Genomic DNA, 21,980 nt, shown 5'->3' with positions numbered 1-21,980 from the left:
GGTTGATGAAGTGCAGTTTCAAACCCCGTCCTGTGCTATAGACTTGCAGTGTGAAACTTGTCATGGTCTCTCTGTATGTTAATTTCTCCATCCCTAGAATGGATGCAATGGTTCTTACCAGTCTCAGGGACACATCATTAAATCACGGAAATGATATCAGAGGAAAACAAGAATGACTCATCTCGCAGAAAGGCATAGCTATATTTTCTTCGTGTTCTCCAACGTGCATGAAAATCTTGTTCAGAAGAGATGTATACGTACCTGATTTGACAACTCCAAGCTGCACTGCAACCACGCACTTCCGAACAGGAGGAAAAAAATTCGAACCATTTCTGTGTGCCATTGTGTAACACAGAAATCTCTGGCCTGGAGCCCATCGCTGTGGTTTGGCAACACAATCAGCACATCTCTTTTTTTCATCTCTTGAAGAAAAAAAAAAGCAACACATACAACCCAACAGAGAGAAAGCACCTTGAGAATAAAGGTAATGATTAATCCATCAGGCACAAAAAGGGATAAAAAGATCCTTTTGGGATTTCAAAGGTTTTAACTCACTAATTTAAAGAAATAGCAGTGAACAGGGAGTGACAATTTCCCCAGAAGAGGATTAAGTCACGAGCTGTAATTGGGACAGTGCTGAGTCGAATAATCTTATCAGAGATCTCAAGGTGTTTATGAGCAGTTGTCAAAACTTCCTTTTACATGTGCGAGTGAAGTAGGGAGCAGAAGAAGCAGGTCCTGGTGGAAAGAGTGGTCCTTGGAGAAGCCGCACGATGCAGCCTGAGAAGGAATGGAGGCGGAAAAGCTTCAAGCAGAGACTGGTGTTGAAGAGCAGTTTGGCTAAAGAAACACTCTCCGAGTTCTTGGGCACGTGTATAATGATCGTGAGTATTTCCTGATTTTCGGGTTTCCAAACCAATAATGCCTCCCTATCAACGTAGTTTCTGGTGGAGACTTTTGTTTTGGTTTCTTTAAGTTTGTCAGTAGATTCATCTCTTCCAGGAAGCAGCAAGTTACTTACAGGCTGTGTAACTACTTAGAGGTCTCAATATTAGGTTTCCATTTACTAGTTTCATGTGTTCACAAGACTTGGTGGGAGTGGAAGAGGAGGGAGCTTGAAGTACTTTTTTAATTTTAGAGATTTACTTGGACTCTAAGGTGGCCTTGTGATTAATGTCAGATATGAGAAATTTTTTTCATTGACTCATTGATTGTTTATTTCACACAAACATTGGGGTGACTCAGTCACTTGAAATAAGTATTGACAGCCAATAAATATGGATGGTAAGAAACGGTTCATTATTGTGTTGGTAGATCACTTGACTCTTAAATTAAAAATTGCACGAGACAGAAACAGTGTACTGTGCATAGCCCAGCTTTGGCTTTGCACCATTTCCCCCTCTAACTCAAGCTAATCACTAAAGAGCTTTAATTAGACAATTACAAGAACCTTCTAAGTATATATAGAGGAAGGGCTGATTCTAAACCTCTTGAGGATTTTATCTAGAGATTTGCACAGCTATTAATAAAACATTAGAAAGTTTACTTGAGTAGTATGGGCTCTAGGTTTTTATCCTGTTGCATATTTTCCCACATTCTCTGGACCTTGAATTTTCAGTTGGAGCCAGACCATTTGTTTTTGGGGTTTTGTGTGTGTGTGTGTGTGTGTGTGTGTGTGTGTGTGTGTGTGTGTTTAAATCTTCACCTGAGGATATTTTTCCATTGATTTTAGAAAGAGTGGAGGAGAGAGGGAAAGACAGAAATAGCTATGTGAGAGAAACACATCCATAGGTTGCCTCCTGCATGCAACCAAGGTATGTGCCCTTGACCGGAATCAAACCCAGGACCATTCAGTCTGCAGGCAGACACTGCCAGACCATTTGTGAACAGAAATTTAAATCTTTGATTATTCTCCTGTGTAGCAACTACTGATTTTAACTTGTTTTTAAAAATAATCTGCTCAAGGATTCCCTACTCCGGATATAAATAATTTTATTTTTCTTAAGGCAATAGAGAATTGCCCATAAACTTTGTACATTAAAAGTTATTTAGTAAGAAAAAAATAAAGAAAAAAGTTATTTGGTAATGTACAGCATGGTGACTACAGTTGATAATACTGTATTGTCTATTTGAAAGTTGCTAACTAGATCTTAAAACTTATAAGAAAAAATTATAAAACTGTGGTGATGTGGTGATGGATGTTAACTTATTGTGGTTATCATTTCGCAATATATACAAATATCAAAATATTAGGTTGTGCACCTGAAACTAATATAATGTTACATGTCAATTATACCTCAATTTTTAAGAAGTTATTTGCTTTGGGTAAATACATAATAATTTAGGAGAATAAGCCAAAATTGAGAAATGAATGTGAACTTGGGAATTGAACTAGCATAAGATGAGAGAGAGCGCCATGTTTTCTGGTCTCTGATAGCTTCGTTTTTATCTAATTCACTCAAGTATTTTAAAGGCATTAGGGATGATTTCTTGTTTTGCTTCTGGGTTGTCCTTACCCCATGATTGGGTAGAGGAGATTGTGAAGGAAAAGAGACAATCAAAGCCAAGGATTCTTTTGATTTTTGTTATTGCTTCCTGGAAAATTGTGCTCAAGGAGACAGACACGCTCAGGTCAGGGTCATGTTACTTGACAATTTGGTCCCAAAGAGGAGAGTGGTTGTGACCCCTGACTTCTGCTCCACAGTAACCTTGCTTCCAGAGAAAGTGAAGCAAGTTCAGTTACAACTCTTGAGTGTTCTGCAGAGTAGGAAGTAAACACCCATTTTGTAACCAAAAAAGTTAAAACTCTTTATTTCTTAACAAGAACCTGTTTCATAATCCCATCCAGTCTGGGTTAAGTAAGTGAAAATTGCTTTCAGCCATTCACTATTCTACTGTTAAAAATCAAACACAAAATCCAACTGTGTCAATATGAAGATCTAATTGGCTTTATGAAGTGATTCATAAATTGGGCAGCATCCCATCTTAGCAACTAGAAGGGGGTCCGAGGAGTTATACAGAAAGGAAGGTTTTATAGGCAGAAAGTAATTAGAGTGGATTAATTCAGGCAAGACCCATTCCTTTAGGGCAAGGCAGGGTGTTATTAGGAAGGTTTTACATAAAAAGAAAGGATTATTTTTGGGTCAGGACATCTTTGGAGGGAAAAGAAGGGAAGGGTTTTAAACATGCAAACTGCTTCTTTCTATGGGTTGGGGGCAATGGAGAGGGCCCACAGCATAGATCCTTACTGGTGCTAGGCCAGAAAATTCCAGAGTGGTTGATTAAAATTATGTTTCTGGAGAGGTTGAAACTGCAATTAAATCAGGTATGAAATATAGTTTAGGTATCATGGCTTTCAGCACAAGTGACCATTTTGGGCCTGTGGTTTTCTGTTTAAAAACTACTCCTATGACTGGGTGGCTCAGTCAGTTGGAGTGTTGTCCCATAAGCCAAAATCCCTCTCTCTCTCTCTCTCTCTCTCTCTCTCTCTCTCTCTCTCTCTCCTTCTCCTTCCTCTCTCTAAAATCAATAAAAACATACCTTTGGGTGAAGATTTTAAAAAATTAAATTAAAAAAAAACACAAAACACCACTCATACAACTAGCACTGTCTCTTCCCCTAGCATTCAAGAGGGGAGCTAAAGAAATAATATCTTACTATCGTATGTTGAAAAATTAACCTTTGTATCTTCTGCCTAAAGCCAATCCAGTCCTGAAAAGCTTGATTTCCATCTATACTGTACGCTTAGTTAAAGCAAACCCTGATGAAATCTATGATAGTGATTACAAGCTCCAATTTTGTTGAGGCCTGTGGGGATGTACAGACAAGTTGCCACACCGCAATTACTTTTTAATCCATCAATCTATATGGTTTTGCTCAAAGATTTCCAGAGTGGTTGTCTCTGCTGTATTAAAAAATGTGCATTTTGCCTTGTTTTCTCTAGTAAAAAGCTCTGCATTCTGATAAGGTGGGGAAAGGGAGCCTTAAACAGATGGCAAAGGATGTTCAGGACTCATTAGTGCTTCAGGTTTGTGAAGCTGGTTCCCCTTCCCTCCTCCCCAAACTCTCCCACTCTGGGAGTTTGGGGCCATTTCCCCCACCAAAACCAACACAAAACAAAACAAAATGCTCTTTGGGGAAGCCATGTCACTTAAACTCATTCATGTCATGGTGTAAATGACTAATAAGGCCCACTGGTAGCATTAAGGGAAGGGATGGCCCATGAGAAATTCTTTGTAAACTACAGGTAAAAAGAATAATTGCATCACAAGCCAAGGAACTAGCTAGAATTTGGCTTTTTAGGCACTAAGATAGGTAGGTCTTCTTGCCTTTGCTAATGTCAGGGAGGAGGTTTTATTATCACCCATCAACAGTTGGAGAAATGAAGACTCAAAGAGATGAAATAACTGGCCCAAACCAGAAAAGCAGTAAACTGGAATTCTTTTTTATTCTAGAGCCTATACATTCCACACCCCTTACTGGAACTATTTTAGGATGTCCTTGGTAGATCGTAAGACTCCCTCTGCTTTAACAGATTAGAGCCATAGCTTGCTTAAGGGCATGTGAGTTACTTAAGGGCATGTGAGTTTAAACCCGTAAGCACTTGAGACCAGATTGTTAGTTATGCCCGGAAGCCAATGTCTTTACTTTCTCGGAAGCTGAAAAGACTGTTCAGTGCTGGTAGAGAGGTATGAAGTGCTGGTAGAGAGGTATGAAGTGCAGGTAGAGCTCAGGCCCATGCATGTGGGCTCATGGCCTGGTGATTTCAAACTGCACCTTAAAAACACTACATGTGAAGTTCCTGATACAAGAAACACTCATTCAATTCAACTTCCTTTCCCCCTTTCTCGCTCCTTCCCCTTCTGCTCAGAATCCTTGTATTATTTGAAAACAACCGCTTTGTCTCCTCCTGGCCAAAATCTTGCAGGCTCCTTTCTCCAGCATCTGCCACAGAACTCTGCTCATACATACTAGTAAGTGGAAGCCCATAAATATGTGTTGAATTTAAATCTTTTTTTTTTTCTTCTGAACATTCTAGGATCTCCAGTTATTTCTCGTATGTTCACTCCTTGCTATTCTGTGTACGTTCTTCTCTCTTTAAACATTTCAACATTCTTTGACACAGCTCATCCTCTTGAAGATGCTGAGAAGAATAGCCCCCCGCAAGCAGCCATGTGGCCTGCAGTAGGAGGGCACCCTTCTAGGGCTGAACTTCTGAGTAGGTAGCACCTATTTGTGTATTGGGGAAGACCCTAAATTCTTTTCTCACCCTGTGTCAAGCTTGCGCATTAGAGGTCTACTTTTTGACATTTCTAAGAACGAAAAAATGTGAATCCTTTTTTTAAAAGTGATATCCTTGATGGGTGTCCTGAAGGGAAATACAAAAGGTAAAGGCTTGGGACACAGACTATGGGTGGGCATAGGGGAGTGGGCAGTGCACGAGAGAGGGAGGAAATGAGATGAATGGTACATGAGAAACTTCAGACTCTCTGTGTTTCCCACGTCTGCTCCTGACTTCCTCCATGACTTCGTGCCCCAATCCTCTCCCAGCCGGAGTCACTGGGTTAATAATTTCATTCTAGGAAGGTTCTCAGATGGGCTTCCTACAGAAATTCTAGAGCTTTAAAATCATTATTACAAAGTGTGCTCAGATCTTGGAGTAGGCCTATTTCATTTTAGAGAGTTTTTTTTTTTACTATGTTTTTATTGATTTTAAAGAGAGAGTAAGGGAGAGGGATAGAGAGATAGAAACATCAGTGAAAAACATCATTCGGCTGGCTCCTGCACACCCCCTACTGGGGATTAAGGCCAAAACCTGGGCCTGTGCCCTGACTGGAGACCTCTTGGTTCATGGGTCGATGCTCAACCACTGAGCCACACCAGCAGGGCAAGAGAGCTTTTAAAAAAAATTTTATTGATTGATTTGAAAGAGACAGACAGACAGACATTGACATCAATATGTCCCATATATTTATGCATTCATTGGTTGATTCTTGTATGTGCCCTGACTGGAGATCGAACCCGAACCTTGGGATATTGAGACGATGTTCTAACCAACTGTGATACCTGGCCAGGGCCCATTTTAGAGAGCTTTGGAAACAAAATATATACATGCATATATATAGTCAAAAATATATACATGTGTGTGTGTATATATATATCTCCTATCTAATAAAAGAGTAATATGCAAATTGACTGTACCTCTGCTACACCCACAAGCCATGACCACCAGCCATGCCCACCAGCCAATCAGGAGGGAATATGCAAATAAACCCAACCAAGATGGCTGCAGCCACAGAGAGCAGGAGGGAGGCTTGGGTTTCCCTGGCAATGGAGGAAGCCAAGCTTTCTGCCTGCCCTTGCCGGCCCAGGCCTCCACTCAATGCTACAAAGTTTCAATTATAGAAGATAAATAAATCCCAACAGAAATGGCGGCAGCCATGGAGCTAGAGAGAGAGCAGGAGGCTAGGGTTGCCCGCGGCAATAGAGGAAGCCAAGCTTCTGCAGCCCTGGCCTGCTTTGGCTTCTGCTTAAGGCTAAAAAGTTTTAATTATAGAAGATACATAAATCCCAACAGAAATGGCTGCCACCACGGAGCAAGCAGAAGGCTTGGCTCCACTCCAGGCTACAAAGTTTCAATTGTAGAAGATAAATAAATCCCAGATACCAGGGCCTCTGCTTGGGTCTCCAGGGGGCATGGCTGGCCTGCAAACCACCACAGGCCCCTCGCCCAGGCCACCCCACACCCCAAAGGAACCCCCACTCTGATCCGGGACACCCTTCAGGGCAAACCAGCTGGCCCCCACCCGTGCACCAGGCCTCTATCCTATCTAATAAAAGAGTAATATGCAGATTGACCATCACTCCAACACACAAGATGGCTGCCCACATGTGGTCAAAGATCCTGCCCCCATGTGGACACAAGATGGCCACCACAAGATGGCCAGCAGGGGAGGGCAGTTGGGAGGGACCAGGCCTGCAAGGGAGGGCAGTTAGGGGCAAACAGGTTGGCAGGGGAGCAGTTAGGCATCAATCAGGCTGGCAGGGAAGTGGTTAGGGGGTGATCAGGCTGGCAGGCAGAAGCAGTTAGGGGCAATCAGGAAGGCAAGCAGGCAAGCAGTTGGGAGCCAGCAGTCCTGGATTGTGAGAGGGATGTCCAACTGCCCATCTGGGGTCCCAGATTGGAGAGGGTGTAGGCTGGGCTGAGGGACACCCTGTCCCCCCCCCCCCCATGCACGAATTTCATGCACCGGGCCTCTAATATATATTCCAAATTTAGAGTGAAATAGGAAAGTTCTTCAAATAAGCCCGTTCTTAAAATAAGTCTGCTTTGCAGGGCATAATTCAGGGCAGTTTGGGTCTACTACATTATTTAGAATTCTCAGGTACTGGAGGACAGCTGGGATAGGGGCGGGATGGATGGAATTGGCCCTTCATATTGATGGAGAAGCCAAGGCACAGGCTAGCACAACCATGTATCTTGTATCTTTCCTGGGAGAGAGAGAGGGATAAGAGAAGGAGGAAGGGAAAGAGGGAGAGAGAGGGGGGGAGAGAGAGAGAGAGAGAGAGAGAGAGAGAGAGAGAGAGAGATCAACTCCATCCTTCTAGATGGGAAAACAGATATAATTAAGAGGTTCACCCAAGATCACCCTGCCCATGAATGCAAGAACTGGGCTTGATATCTTGACTTCAGTCATTCCTAATATACTATAATTTGATGAGATATAACTTTTCATGTGAAATCTCAAAAAGAGCATCACTAGTTTTATAGCCTAAAGTACATTAGCTAGCAGAGGTGTCAAAAGATGATTATATAGAACAGACATGATCATGGCAGGAAAATTTTATAAAAAATCTATTAGCATAGAGGTTTTGGGTCTCTTTATCACCAGGTGGTTCTGCCATGGCTCCAATGAACACACTGACCATGTGTTTTTCCCCTTAGGACTTTTATATTCTGTGAGCCAGCGAAGGACCTATAGGAAAGTGAGTCTCAAGAGACCCTGTAACTCCTCTCTTGCTTTCTGCCTCCTGCCCTCTATCTGTCTCTTCTCTGCTTAGCTCTATTTAATGCTTTGCAAAGGTATGCCCCCCACTTCAAGCCTGGGGGATTCAGGACGGGAGTCCCCCAGAACTGGAGCTATCAGGTTGCCCACTGATAATAGGACAGAAGTCTCTGCTGTCAGCAGTGCCCTGGCTGATTCTGGCCATGCATGGCTAGTCTGCCAGAGGTGTGGAAGGATCCACCACCCCGGGCTCTCACACACTGGATTTGGGATGAAGTGGTCCCCGTTGTCCAGTCCCTGTGTCCCTCAGATGAGGGAACAGAGACCCACATGCTCAGTTTCTGTCAAGTGCCCTTTCTACCACAGCAGGACATCAGAGAGACCATCCACAGTCAATCCCACCTGTTTCTAACTATTTTCTTATGACTTATGTCCCGTACTTAGCCTTTCATGGATATGCACTTGTGTACTTGGGTGTCCTGTCACAGCAAGAAAGTCCACACTTCTAAAATCTGAATGTGTGAACAAGCTAAACACAGAGGTGTCTTGCCCTGTACCTTCACTGGGGTATAAAGGGGCCTTGAAGCAGGAAGCTAAAGAGGCGTGGTTCTCTCCCTTCAAATAGTGATGACGACAAAAGACAATGAAGGGGTTAACATTTACTGAGCATACTTTATACCAAGACACTCATTCCTTGAAAAATCTCATGACATAAGGGGATTGTTCTTATTTTACAGCTGAGGAAGTCAAGGCTCTGTAGATTAAGCAACTTGACCACAGGCAAGTGAGTGGTGGAGCTGGGATTAGAGTCAGGTCTCTGGTCTCTTCACTGTGCTGACGTTACTTACCATTCTCCTTTGAACTTTCACCACTGTCGCCTGTAACAATATATATTATTCTTATGTATGGTTTTAAAATTTACATACATGGCTTCATAGTTTATATACCTTTTACAATTTGAGATTTCCCCCCAAAGACACTTTTTGAGATTCAGCTATTTGGGGACACATAGATATAAGGCAATTCATTTTAGCCATTGTGCAATATGGCGGGTTTATATATCCAGTCCCCTCTTGAACTGTTATGTTGATTGTAATTGGTCACAACTACCAACACTGCTGCAATAAACATCTTTGTATGTGTCTCCTTATAATCGAGTTCCAGAGTTTCTCTTGAGTATATACTTAGAAGTGGGTTTGGTGGTACTAGAGCTGGCATATTCAACTGGGTGGGTATTGTAAAATTGCTCTCCAAAGTGGCTTTAAAGTTATACTACCAGAAGCAACATATGAGTTTCCATTTTCCACATACTCCTTGACCATGGTATCCAACTTTTATATTTCTGTCCTTTGGACATATAGGAAAAAAAATTCCTAGTGTTGTTGACTAACTTTTCATGTTTACTAAAACTTTAGATTTTCTCTTTTTGAAGTTGTCTGTTTATGTCCTCTGCACATTTTTTAAAATGATTCTTATTGGTTATAGGATATTGGTATTTGTTTTAAATCCAGATATTAAAGGTATTTTGTATTTTCTTATTTATAGTTCAATATTTTTCTTTTTGTATTTAGGCCTTTAAATCATTAGAATTTTGTATGATGTAGAGTAGGCATGAATCTCTTTATCTGGAAGGAAAGCCAGTTGCTCCAATACCAGTCCTATGTCTGCTGATTGTGTTGGCCTCTCTATTACATGCCAGTTCACTTATAAATGTGGCTGTATGTCTACTCTTTATTTAATTCCATTGATATCTGTCCAAACCTGCACTGATGCCATATATTTATGTTATAATCACCTTCTAAATTTTTATCTTGTGTTTTTCTTCCTTGTTATTTTTTCAATATTGTCTAAACTACTTGTAGTCTTTTGTTCTTCCACATGAATTTTATATTTAGTTTATCAAGTTCCATAAATACTCTGTAGATATTTTGGCTGGAATTGCATTACATTTATATATTATTCTGGATAGAACTGATATCTTTCAAATATTGAATCTTCTCATTCATGAACATGAAATAGTTCTTCATTCAAAGGTCTGCTTTTTATATTCTAAATTTTTATAATTTACTTGGTGTTAGTCATATATTTTGCTTGCTATATTTCTAGGTATCTAATGGTTATTGCTACTGTGAATTGTACATTTTACAATTATATTTTTCAATTGGTTATTATAGGGTTTAGGAACAACATTGATTTTTATATGTTGATCTTATATTTAGCAAACTTGGTAACTGATTAGTTCAAGTAAGTTTATAGATTATCTTGGATATTCTATGTAGGTCAGAGCTGTCAAATATGATAGCTAGTAGTCATTGTGGTTACTTAAATTAAACAAATAAAAATGAGTTTAAAAATGAGTTCCTCAGTCTTACCAGTCCCATTTCAAGTGATAAAGAGCCATATATGACTATTGACTATCATTGGACAGCAGGTATAGAACTTTTCCCTTATTGCAAATGATCTGTTGGACTGTGTTGATACAGATAATATTTTTTTTCTAAGAAGATGAGAACTTCAATTTTCTTTCTAGTCCTTAAATATTTAAATTTATCTGTCTTTTTATTGCAGTTAAAACCTCTTGCAATGTTGTAAGAAGCTGCAATTGTGGCATTCTTATTTTATTTCAACTTTAAAGAATGTGCTTCTCATGTTTTGCCATTAAGTGTGATGGTTCCTTTAAATTTTTGCTAAACATTCTTGATTTGAGTAAGGAAATTGGTTTATTCTTTATTTACTAAAGTGTTCATTAGAAATGATCACTGATTTTTTAAAATACCTTTCTACATCTATTGAGATAAGTTTAGGGGTTTCTTTTTATCTGTTGATGAAGAAAATTACATTGATAAATATGTTTAGCATTAAATTGTCTTTACATTGTTGAGCTTTATTCCTACCTAATCATGCAGCATTCAGTTTGCAATGTTTTATTAAGGATTTGGACTATAAATTCTTTTTTATTATGTTATTCTTGTCTAGTTTTATTACCAAGGTTATATTAGCTTCAGGAAATAAACTGGAGTTCTTTCCCTCTCTATATTTTCTGGAACACGTTGTATACAATGAGGGTTATCTGTTCCTTGAAGATTATTTTGCATGTGCATTGTAAACAACAACAGCAAAGTCAGGTGTTTTGAGAGATTTCTCTAGCAGTTACGCCTAATTTAGATTTTCTATTCTTAATTCCATTTTGGCAATTTATATTATTTCCAGGAAACTGTACTTTGTTTTTGTTTTCAAATGTAGTCCTTCGAAATTCTTAGTACTTTCAGGATTAATACAATGAAAGTAATAATGTTGAAATGATTTTTCATAGTATTTACTTACGGTTTTTATAATTTTTACTTATGGTGAAGTCCTCTTTTTAATTTTTAACATGGTTTCTTTGTCTTCCACTCAGTAGTTTGTTTTCTTATAATCCTTTAATTGAATTGATCAGCTTTCTTTATTTCTCTCTTTTCCCATACTTGTCTTTCTATAAGTATTTATCCTTACATTCTTAAAAAAGATGTATTCTTGAGCTAACAAAATGTGAAGTGAATTAACACTTTCTGAACAACATTAAAAAATTTAAAATCTTAATTGTAATCAACTATTCCATATTACATGCCATTATTGTCTAATATTTAAATTCTATTCTGGCTATTACTATTATTGGTGTTTTAATAGTGAATGCTTATAAATTTACTACGGTATACCAGTTCATTTTCTAATCATTACTGCATGCATCCATTATTTTGTTTTAGGTGCAATCTCCTTCTTTGTGTAGTAGAAACTTTCTTTAGAGAATTTTTCAGAGAGGATGTGTGAGGAATAAACTTCGTTTGCCTGAATATGTCTTTATTTCACTCTCAAGGCTCAATGGTAAATTGATTGATTGATTTTCCTTGGCATTTCGAAAGTGTCATCCTAATGTGTCTATTACTGCTCGTGACAAGTCTGTTATTGTTGGTTTAATTTTGTCCTTAGTAGTCTGCATTTCTCTGGTTACAGTTGAGTTTCTCTGTTTTTAATTCTGAAATTTCACTATAATATGACTAGGGGTTCGTCTTCTATTTAAGGATTTGCAATTTTCACCAGTTCTGGAAAATTCTCAGCTTTATTACATTGCCTCTCCCCCAGTCTCTTTATTTTTTTTGTTTAGAACTCCTATTATGCTTGTATATATGCTTGACCCTCTCACTTTTCTTATCTCATTCACTCTTTCATATTTCTATTTCTTAATCTCTCCATAATGAATTTTGTGTAGTTGTCTTGAATCAATCTTCCAATTCACTAATTCCCTACGCAGTTGTATTTAACATCTATTTAACACACTCATTAACTGTAGTTTCATTAATGTTTTTATTTCTAGAAGTGCCGTTGATTGTGTTTTTTTTCCCCCTTACATGTTTATGTCTTTTATCTCTTTAACTCACTAGGCTTAATATATTTATGGTATTTTATAATTATTCTATCACCTCCTTGTTTATTTTATCCACTGACGCTCATTCACAAAGGATCATTTCCTTAGTGTTTTGTAAATCTGTACTGTAAACACTTCAGGAAGGTTTCCTTTCTCTGTGGGAATTCCATATGGCCAGCACACATTTGCATTTGCTTCTGCTAAGTTGCCCAGGGATATCACCAACCAGGAAAAAATATATATCATGAAATTAAAACAGAAAAAAGGAAACTGATGAATGTGGATGCCTCCTTGAAGAGCACTTTCCCTACAGAATGGCTTTCTGATCCCTTCCTCCCACATGAGACCGATGACCATGAATGACTAGAAATCCCATGCTTTCTCTAAAGAGGCTGGTTCTCAAGTCCTTAGACGCTGAGTCAGTATCAGCTGAAGGGAGATTTCCCTGCAGGCTTTCCCTTATTAGCAGTGACATGACAGGCCAGACTAACATGGAAACTTTCTGAGTTCCAAAGGAACTGGGGAGAAAAGCCGGTCCTGGGTCGCTGACCTCTAAGAGCTGCAGACGCCCAAGCCAAACTTGACTCTGCCAATCAGAACTCTGCTTTTTCATCTTGACCCAGAAATGACTCTGACTTTGAAAGGGGAAATACTTTTGTTTTCTACTTCCCAAAAGTGGGTTTGGTTGGTTTTTCTTTAGTGACAAAGTGCATTGCAACATGTTCTCATTACTTGACAAGAAAGGAGAACATAAGAATGAGAGCAGAAGTTGGCTTGCTTTTGCTCATCAACCTTGTGATGAAGATATGACATAAAGTGAAGGACAGGTGAGGAAGATAAGCCTCATAAAAGGGAGATAATCAATATAACTGATCTAAATGCTCAGACAGCCCAGCAGTGATGGTTACTCCCATCATCCTGTGGGCACCATATTCATGTCTGATCTAGGATTGCTACCTAAAAGCAAAGTAAATGTTTAAGCAAAAAGATGCTGGCAAAATTTGCCCAGCCCCTGACCCCTTTTCCATCTTGATAGATTGGCTGGTCATGCTAAGACACAGACCTGGGATGGCCAGTCAATACCAAAAGGAAGTGAGGGCTTAGTCCCTCTCAGACTAGAATCAGCCTGCATGCTCTAGTCTCTGTCTGGAAGTTTAGGCTTCCTGAGGAGAAAATCTTCCCCAAATCCTATGCCTCTATCCACAGTGAATGCTTAAAGAAGTTGGGGTATGACTCCACTTCTGGATATGTTTCTGAAGAAACCCAAATCACTAATTCAAAAGAATATTTGTCTGCACTCCTATGTTCATTGCAGGGTTATTATAGATGAGACTAGAGGCCCAGTGCATGAAAATTCATGCACTCGGGGGGCGGGGGTGGCGGTCTATCAGCCCAGCCTGTGCCCTCTCGCAGTCTGGGAGCCCTTGGGGGATGTCCAACTGATGACTTAGGCAGGCTTCCCGGGGACAGTGGGCCTAAGCCAGTGGTCGGCAAACTCATTAGTCAACAGAGCCAAATATCAACAGTACGATTGAAATTTCTTTTGAGAGCCAAATTTTTTAAACTTAAACTTCTTCTAACACCACTTCTTCAAAATAGACTCACCCAGGCCATGTTATTTTGTGGAAGAGCCACACTCAAGGGGCCAAAGAACGGCATGTGGCTCGCGAGCCGCAGTTTGCCGACCACTGGCCTAAGCCATCTGTTGGACATCCTTAAGTGCTGCAGTGGAGGCAGGAGAGGCTCCTGCCACTGCCGCTGCACTTGCCAGCCAAGAGCCTGACTTCTGGCTGAGCCGCGCTCCCCCTGTGGGAGCGCACTGACCACCAGGGAGCAGCTCCTGCATTGAGCGTCTGCCGCCTGGTGGTCAGTGCACATCATAGCAACCAGTCGTTCTGCTATTCAGTCAATTTGCATATTACCCTTTTATTATATAGGATTTGTGTTATATACTGGTTTATACAATGTGTTAACATAAGAAACATTCAAACCTACAGAGAAATTTTATGAGTTTGAGTCAAACTGATGACAATTGCCAGGAAGCAAAATCCTAAAGGGCTAAGAGAATGCTCTGGAAATGCTCTGGAAATTTGCACCTCACGGCACAATCAAAAGAGGAGGCTTGAGTGGGTTACATGAAATCCATTGATGACAGATTAGAGAGGAGGGAGAACAAAGGGGTGGGGAGCTCTGGGATTGTATAAAAAGTAAAGTGATAGACACATACTTTTACATAGGTGGGTACAGGATAGTTATTAACACAATAATAATAACAATGAGAGGATTTGTGGTCTGTGCCCAGAAGGGTCTGGATAAAGCAAAGTTACCTTGAAATCCCAAAGATATGTTATCATAGATGCAATAGATAGGCTCAATTACGGTAAAGATTTACTTTTATCAGGGAAGATTCTAGCCTAGGATGCGACTACTTGCCATAAGCTGCTTTTAGTTAAAACAGTTTAATTTCAGACCATCCTATGTGGTTACTTTAGGTCTCTGAGTTTGTAAGGCTGCCACTCAGGTATCCCTGAGCTTCTCAGGTTTAGTATGTGGAATATTCAAAGAATGGAATCTTTCCATTTGTGACAGCATGGATTATGAAATAGGTCAATCATGTGATTTCACTGATATGTGGAATCTAAAGAAAAAAATAAATGAACAAACAAAATAGGAACAGACTCATTGACACAGTGAACATACAGATGGTTGCCTGAGGGGAGGGGACTTGGGGGAATGGGTGATAAAGGTGAAGGGATTAAGAAGCACAAATTGGTAGTCACAAAATAGTCTTGGGAATGTAAAGTACAGCATAAGGAATACAGTCAATAATGTCGTAATAACTATGTATGGTATCAGATCAGTACTGGAAATATTGAGGGGAACAGTTTGTAAAGTATATGATTGTCTAACCACAATGTTGTACACCTGAAACTAATACAAAATAATATTAAATGTAAACTGTAATTGAAAAAATTTAAGTAAAAAAGAGTTCATTGCAAAGGGATGCATCCATGAAATGAACTCTTGTATAGCTATTGAAGACAGAGAGGCCAGTCTTCATATGCTGATATGGAATGACTCTCTAAGCTATCAGATGGAAAGAGCAGGCAGAGATTGGTATTTATCAAATACTCTTATTTGTATACACACACATATTTTTTGACAGACTATACCATAAAGTACTGATATTAGTTACCTGTGGAGAATAAAATATGAAATCTGGGGTGGAAAAGAGACATTTATTATATTTTATTGTATACGCTTTGTAACTGAAAAATTTTTACATGCTCCTGTACATTTTCTTCACTCCCTTTGTTGCAGATAAGCTGCCAGGCTGGAGAATTAACCAGCCGGGCACTCAGAGAATATTCAGAAAAGTTGCCTTTATTGCAGATTGCACTAGTGCTGTGACTCAGGGGAGTCAGTCTCCAAATCCAGAGTGATGAATATGGACAAAGCTTTCCCTTTATACCCTGAGTTCCTTTGTCCCCCAAATATGGATCAGGCTTCTAGACCCTTCTCGGGCTTTGCAGCCCCCCATGAGTTGGGATGGGGGAAGTGAGACCACACTCAGAGGCCTGCCAGCACTGGCGCCAGCCCCTCTGGGGATTGTATATGGTTCATGGTTTATGGCCTCTGTAAAATGGGAGTATTCTGGGAAACAGGTTCTGTCCAAACAGTCAGGACAGGCATCACAGATAAAAATGGAGTTTGATAAGAATGGACTTTATTGGCAAGCAAGAGTGTGTGGCAGAAGGCAGAAGGCAGGTTACTGGCACAGATTCAGGTAGCTAGCCCCTGAAATGTCTTATTTTCCCCTTCACCCTGTTGCCCATAAACGAGTTCACTCAGCAGAGTTTGTCCCTTCCAAGTGTTTTAGGGTGTCGCTTGAAATAGGTTCTGAAGAACACTAGTTCCATGAAATGCAGATAAAAATTAAGTGAAAGAAATGATGCTGTCTTTCCCAAATATAATTGGGAAACACTGGCAGCTAAGCAATTTTTCTCAACTGTGGAAATTGCCATGTTCACTGGAAATCTCTAACAGGGGAATAGAATGTTTAGCCATCCCCAGACTGACTTTGCCACATATCCCCCACCCCCTTTTTTTTAAGGAGCATCTCATGGAACTATTGATCTGTGAAATATGTTTTAGGAATTGAAGGGCCTAGCATAAATCTAAATCAAATCAGCTTCCGGAATTCCTCCAAGAGTCTTCAGGACTCTCTTCCAGATTGAGAGTGAACCACGGTATACTTGACATCATTGGGCCACTGAATAAACAGAGAATTGACCTCAGTAACCTTCATCCACACACAGCACACTCAGACCCATGGTCATCCCAGTATGAACATGCACACCTTGATAAAGAAGTGCATTATTGGATTCTTATTCTGGCCCTGGGATTATGATCAAGCTCTTGTCAAAGCTAGCATTATTTGGGATGAGTTGAGGGATATGAATGCCTGGTGTAGGCCAGAAAAGAAGAGCATTGTTTTTTTCAGCCAACAGAAATAATGGAGTTTAGTCACCTTTCATTTCTGAGGCCCAAGTCTGTTCTTGGTACTTTTTTCTACTGAAAGCACTGAGGTTGGCCATTTGCCTATTCACCTGCTTCTCAAATCTCAAGATTTGAGATTTTTCTCTTTTTATGAGCCTGCCCTAATGTCATCTCTTTCAAGTACAGCTGGTTCTTAAGGGTTGATTGATATCCTGATATTCTCTCATGCTGCATGCCACCAAATACTTTATTTGTAACCACAATGTCCAGGTTTCAGTCCTGGTCCTTTGTGACTATTTTTGTTATGATTGAGAAAGTTTTGTTTTTTGATTAGAAAACTAACTGACTGGAAAGCCTTGCTCACCTATGCTTTCTGTCCTAATAAAGGGAACAAGGAGACCCACCGAGACAGCAGCAGTTGTCATGGGAGAAACACAGGGCTGAGAAGCACAGGACTGTCTGCAGACTCGGATTCTGTCACTTATTAGCTATATGAATTCTGTCAAGTCATCCCGTCTTCCACTTTTTAAATGGGATTAAGTATTGGAAAGAATGATGGAAGTAACGTATGTGAGAGTGCCTGGCTCAAACCATACATGCTGTAAATGAGTGCCCATTCGCCCATCCAGAGGTCAAAATTGTGAGCAGTCACACCCGGGCCTTATCACTCGCTGCCTGTGTGAACATGAGAAATTCTTTTGACCTCTTAACCTTTCTAAGCTTTGTTTTCTTATTTGTAAAATGGAGACAGTAAGAGGACCTGATTCATAGAAGTTGTTGTATGGAAAGTGCTTAGCTCATAAAAAGCACTCAATAAATATTAGTTGTTACTGTTATCATTACATGTTCCAATGGATATAGTCACGTAAACTAAACAGGTGTATATAATCAGGTGGAGCAGAATGTGGGACTTGCGGCAATGCATGCCTACAGCACAGGTGGGAAAGCCAAGGTTTGCAGAGAATGCTGTACTGGTAGATTGGCATTTGTTCTCCTTTCTCTCCAGTTACAAAAAAAAACACAATGTTTGTAGAAGGAGGGAAATAGCTCCCCAAGTGACTCCCTTCTCAAGAGAGGGGACTGTGTCTTTTGGTCTCCCTAGTACCACCATCTTAAAGTTGGACCTGTAGTCGTCCTTCATTGGAAGGTAGTCCAGAGCCTTCCTCCAGGAACTGGGAGGAGTGCTGCATCTTAGCCCAGGTGTGTTCTGTGATATCAGGGGCCAGGAAGTCTCTGGCACCAAAAGCTAAATGGCTTTCTCTTTCCAGGGCTTAAGAATGCAATCAATAGCCCCAAATCTTATTGTGACCAAACAGGTAACATATATGTGTGAAGTGGACATGATGGGGTCAGGGAGGAAGTAGATAGTATGTGCCTTGTCATAGGAGGCACCTGCCACGCAGACCTCCACTGTGGCTGAGCAGGAGTGGTGTAAATCTTTATCAGATTTACCAGTTTTTCAGGAATTTCCAGACATCGAGTTCTATGTATAATTTTTCTGTTTTTAAAAACTGGCAACAATTACTAAAATTAAGAAAAATGACCATGTGGGCCAAACAAAACACATCTATGAGACAGTCCTACTCACAGGCTGTCTTCAGCCATGGACCACCAGCCTCTGATTGCTCTACAGTGTCCTTAACCACATTCTACAAAGACAAAATAATCACCAGGAAAGGGCAATGGGGAGATTGTGAGGGCCCAAGGCTTCTGTTCAATGCCATTAGTTTGTAAGAGGCCTGGCTATTGGAAATCTAATTCCTATATGCAAGACTGTGATCTCCTCGCCCACCCCATCCCCTCCTACCACCCAAATTTGTTGAGACAATAGTATGAAAACCATTTTTATTTCAGGCACTATCAACAGAAATTTTGATCTCATGTAATCTTAATCAAGTTTCTCAATAGGGCCTATCTGTTGTATACTCATGTGCATATATTGTATAGCTCAGATTTAATAGTATTATGTCAGGTGATTCACTAATTTGAAGTATTAATAAAATGATTCACGAATTTGGGGAGATTTAAATGTTGAAATAACCATCTTCTCAGTAAAGCTGAATTACAAAACTGTAGCTTTATGCACACTTTCCCCAGGCATAAAGATTTAAGCCATTCATTAATAACAAGCTTATAACATCAAATGACAGTACCACACTTCATCTATACTTTTCTTATGATTCTTACCAGTTCTCAGCTATCTTATCTTTTATTGGTCTACAAGTTTTCAGAGGACCTGTGTGTGTGTGTTTGTGTGTGTGTGTGTGTTTGTGTGTGTGTGTGTGTGTGTGCGCGCGCGCACACTTTGTTTTGTTTTTATATATTTTTATTGATTTCAGAGAGGAGGGGAGAGGGGGAGAGAGAGAAACATCAATGATGAGAATTGTATATTGGCTGCCTCCTGCATGCCCCCAACTGGGGATCGATCCCGCAAGCTGGGCATGTGCCATTGACTGAAATTGAACCCGGGACCCTTTAGTCCACTGGCCGATGCTCTACCCATTGATAAAGCTGTATCCAAAACCAGCTAAGGCTGTGTGTGGTTTGTTTGTTTGCTTGCTTGTTTTTAAAATATTTTTTGCATCCTTACTAGTACCAAATACTATGCATGGCACTTAGAATTTTCAAATGTACACATAGAGGAGAGAAAGGAAGAAATAGTCGAGTGACAGCCAAGTCCCAATTAGAGCTACTTGTAGATGTGGGTGGGGATCTTAGTTTCTGACAATTTGGTGTTTTGAAAGACAGACTTCTAAAGCACAAATCTGGACAAACCACTTATTTGGCTCAGATATAGGTGAGGGCAGTTCAGTATAAGTGAAGGAACATGAAACTTTGAACACAAATGTTAAAATTGGGTTCAAAAATATCTTTATTTGTCCTCAGGCAAATTCATTTCTTTTTTTAAAATATGTTTTTAATCGATTTTTAGAGAGAAACAGGAATGGAAAGGGGTAGAGAGATAGAAACATCAAGGATGAGAGGGAATCACTGATTGGCTGCCTCCTGCATGCCCCTATTGGGGATCAAGTCTGCGACCTGGGCATGTTCCCTGACCAGAAATCGAACTATGGCCTTTTGGTTCATGGGTCGACACTCCACCACTGAACCACACCAGCTGGGCAGGGCTCAGTTTTTACATACTCACTGGAAAAATACTTAATGAGTGTGTTTTGTGCTGTGTACTGTTCTAGGAACATCTTGGCCTACACCTTAAAGGAAGTAATAGATGTGCAAGAGATTTGAGAAAGGTCAAATGAAAGAAAATCTGTGGGCTTATCATTCTCTCTCCCCATCCCCAGCATTTTGGATCATGATCATCACTTCATCACATTAGGTTTTACATTGTGTCCAGTAATTACCTTGTCATAGAGGTCACGGCTCAGTTGGGAACTTCCCAGCAGTCCCAACTGACATTTCTTAGAAATCACACCTCCCACTTTTCACATTCTACCCCAAACTAACTTTTTCTCTTGAAAAGGCATTTATGCCGGGTTTTTTCTATGCCTGTATTTCGATATTTTAATATATCTTACCAAATATTGTTTAAGCATGGAATATAAAGAAGCCCAAGCTGCCCTAGTAGGCATTTTAGTCTTGGTGGGATACCACAAGGCAAAGTGGAATATATTGAAATGACATTGTAAAAACATGGTAGAAGAAGCAGAAGAGCCCTTGAGGCCTTAAATTGTCAGAGAAAGTCCCACAAAAATGGAGGATGTTAGATCATTGTATAGAATAGAATGAGTTTGGTTGAGGAGGGTGCCGGGCAAAACGTTTCTGCTGGAAGGCATAGTATGAGCAGGTGTACAGAAGTGGGAATGGGTGCCATGAGTTCATAGCACTTGAGTGACCAGGATGCCAGCCTGGCTGACACAGAAGATTTATGCTGAAGAGTACGGGGCAGAAAGTGTGGGGAACATGGAGCAAGGCATTGGAGAGCCCCTGGGCATCAGGCTGAGGGGTTTGTGCTGGCACTTCCTCAGCAATGGGGGAGGGGGGGGCGGGGAGGGGCGCGAATATGAGCCATGCTTCATCTGGCACTGGGTAGGGAGACATTAGAAGTGGGGACACTAGTCGGAGGCTGCAGAAGAAGGCTCAGAAGGTTTGGGAATGGTTGGCTATGGGTGGCGAAGAGAAGAGGACAGAATACTAAAGGATTCCAGAATGCTTGGCCTGGGTGTGTGGGAATGACTGGGGGTACCTTGCCCACCAATCAGTCTTTTGTAGGAGCTCTGCCTTTCAAATGGCTTTCTTTTCCATTGAGATTTTTTCTTGCCCTCCTGGAACCTAGAGATTTTTTATTTTTTTAAGAAAGAAGAGAACATGTTTCTGCTGCAAGTTTATTTGGCATCCAATGTAGGGTCTGGAGCCAAGCCTGGGATGAAAGTCAAAGGCAGCCTGAGTTCTTCCCTGGAGATATCAACTCCTCCCACTTCTCTCTACTGCCTCGCCATTAGAACTAACACAGTCAGTGCATCTTGGGACTGGGGACTGCAGGGTTTTTAAAAGGTCTTCTAGATAATTTCTCTGCCTTCAAGGAGGAGCAAATCATCCCAAATGTATTAAATATCCCATGTTTGCAAATTGCATTTTTCTGAAGGACCTCACCAATGAGCCTTGGGAAAGCTATTTAGAATTAATTGATCACTATCAGGAAATTGTTTATGTGCAACCTCTCATAGTTCAGTTTCCAACTTCCCTTCTCATTCCTTTGTGAGGAGACACAATAGCTGGTATTGTCTCACCTACCATAATGTTCTCAAGTTTCATCAATATTGTTCCAAATGGCAAGATTTCATTCTTTTCATGGCTGATTTCACTATATATATATATATATATATATATATATATATATATATATATATATTATGAAATGTTTCCTTAATGGACCATGATTAAATGGTTTTAATTGGCTATTCAATAAATATATGGACACTTTATTTATTTATTTATTATTTATTTATTTTTGACACATTTTTTAAATAGCAGAAAATACATGGTGCTATGGTCTCAATGCTTGTGCTTCCCCTCCTCATCCCAACTTCATTGGTTGAAATCTAATGCTTAAG

The 21,980-nt window shown here is 40.2% G+C and overlaps 1 protein-coding gene across 1 annotated transcript in view; it reads left to right on the top strand.

Moving 5' to 3' along the window:
• The first annotated feature begins 378 nt into the window (after positions 1 to 378).
• AQP9 (aquaporin 9) overlaps positions 379 to 21,980 on the top strand; it is a 39,608-nt gene continuing 18,006 nt past the window's right edge. Inside the window, exon 1 of the mRNA XM_080673855.1 lies at positions 379 to 884. Coding sequence (XP_080529981.1) covers positions 774 to 884 — 111 coding nt within the window. The 5' untranslated portion in view covers positions 379 to 773. The remainder of the gene's footprint in view (positions 885 to 21,980) is intronic.

Source organism: Plecotus auritus (assembly GCF_963455305.1).
Source record: "Plecotus auritus genome assembly, chromosome: 1".
NCBI lineage: Eukaryota > Metazoa > Chordata > Mammalia > Chiroptera > Vespertilionidae > Plecotus > Plecotus auritus.
This window is presented reverse-complemented; position numbering and strand designations above follow the sequence as displayed.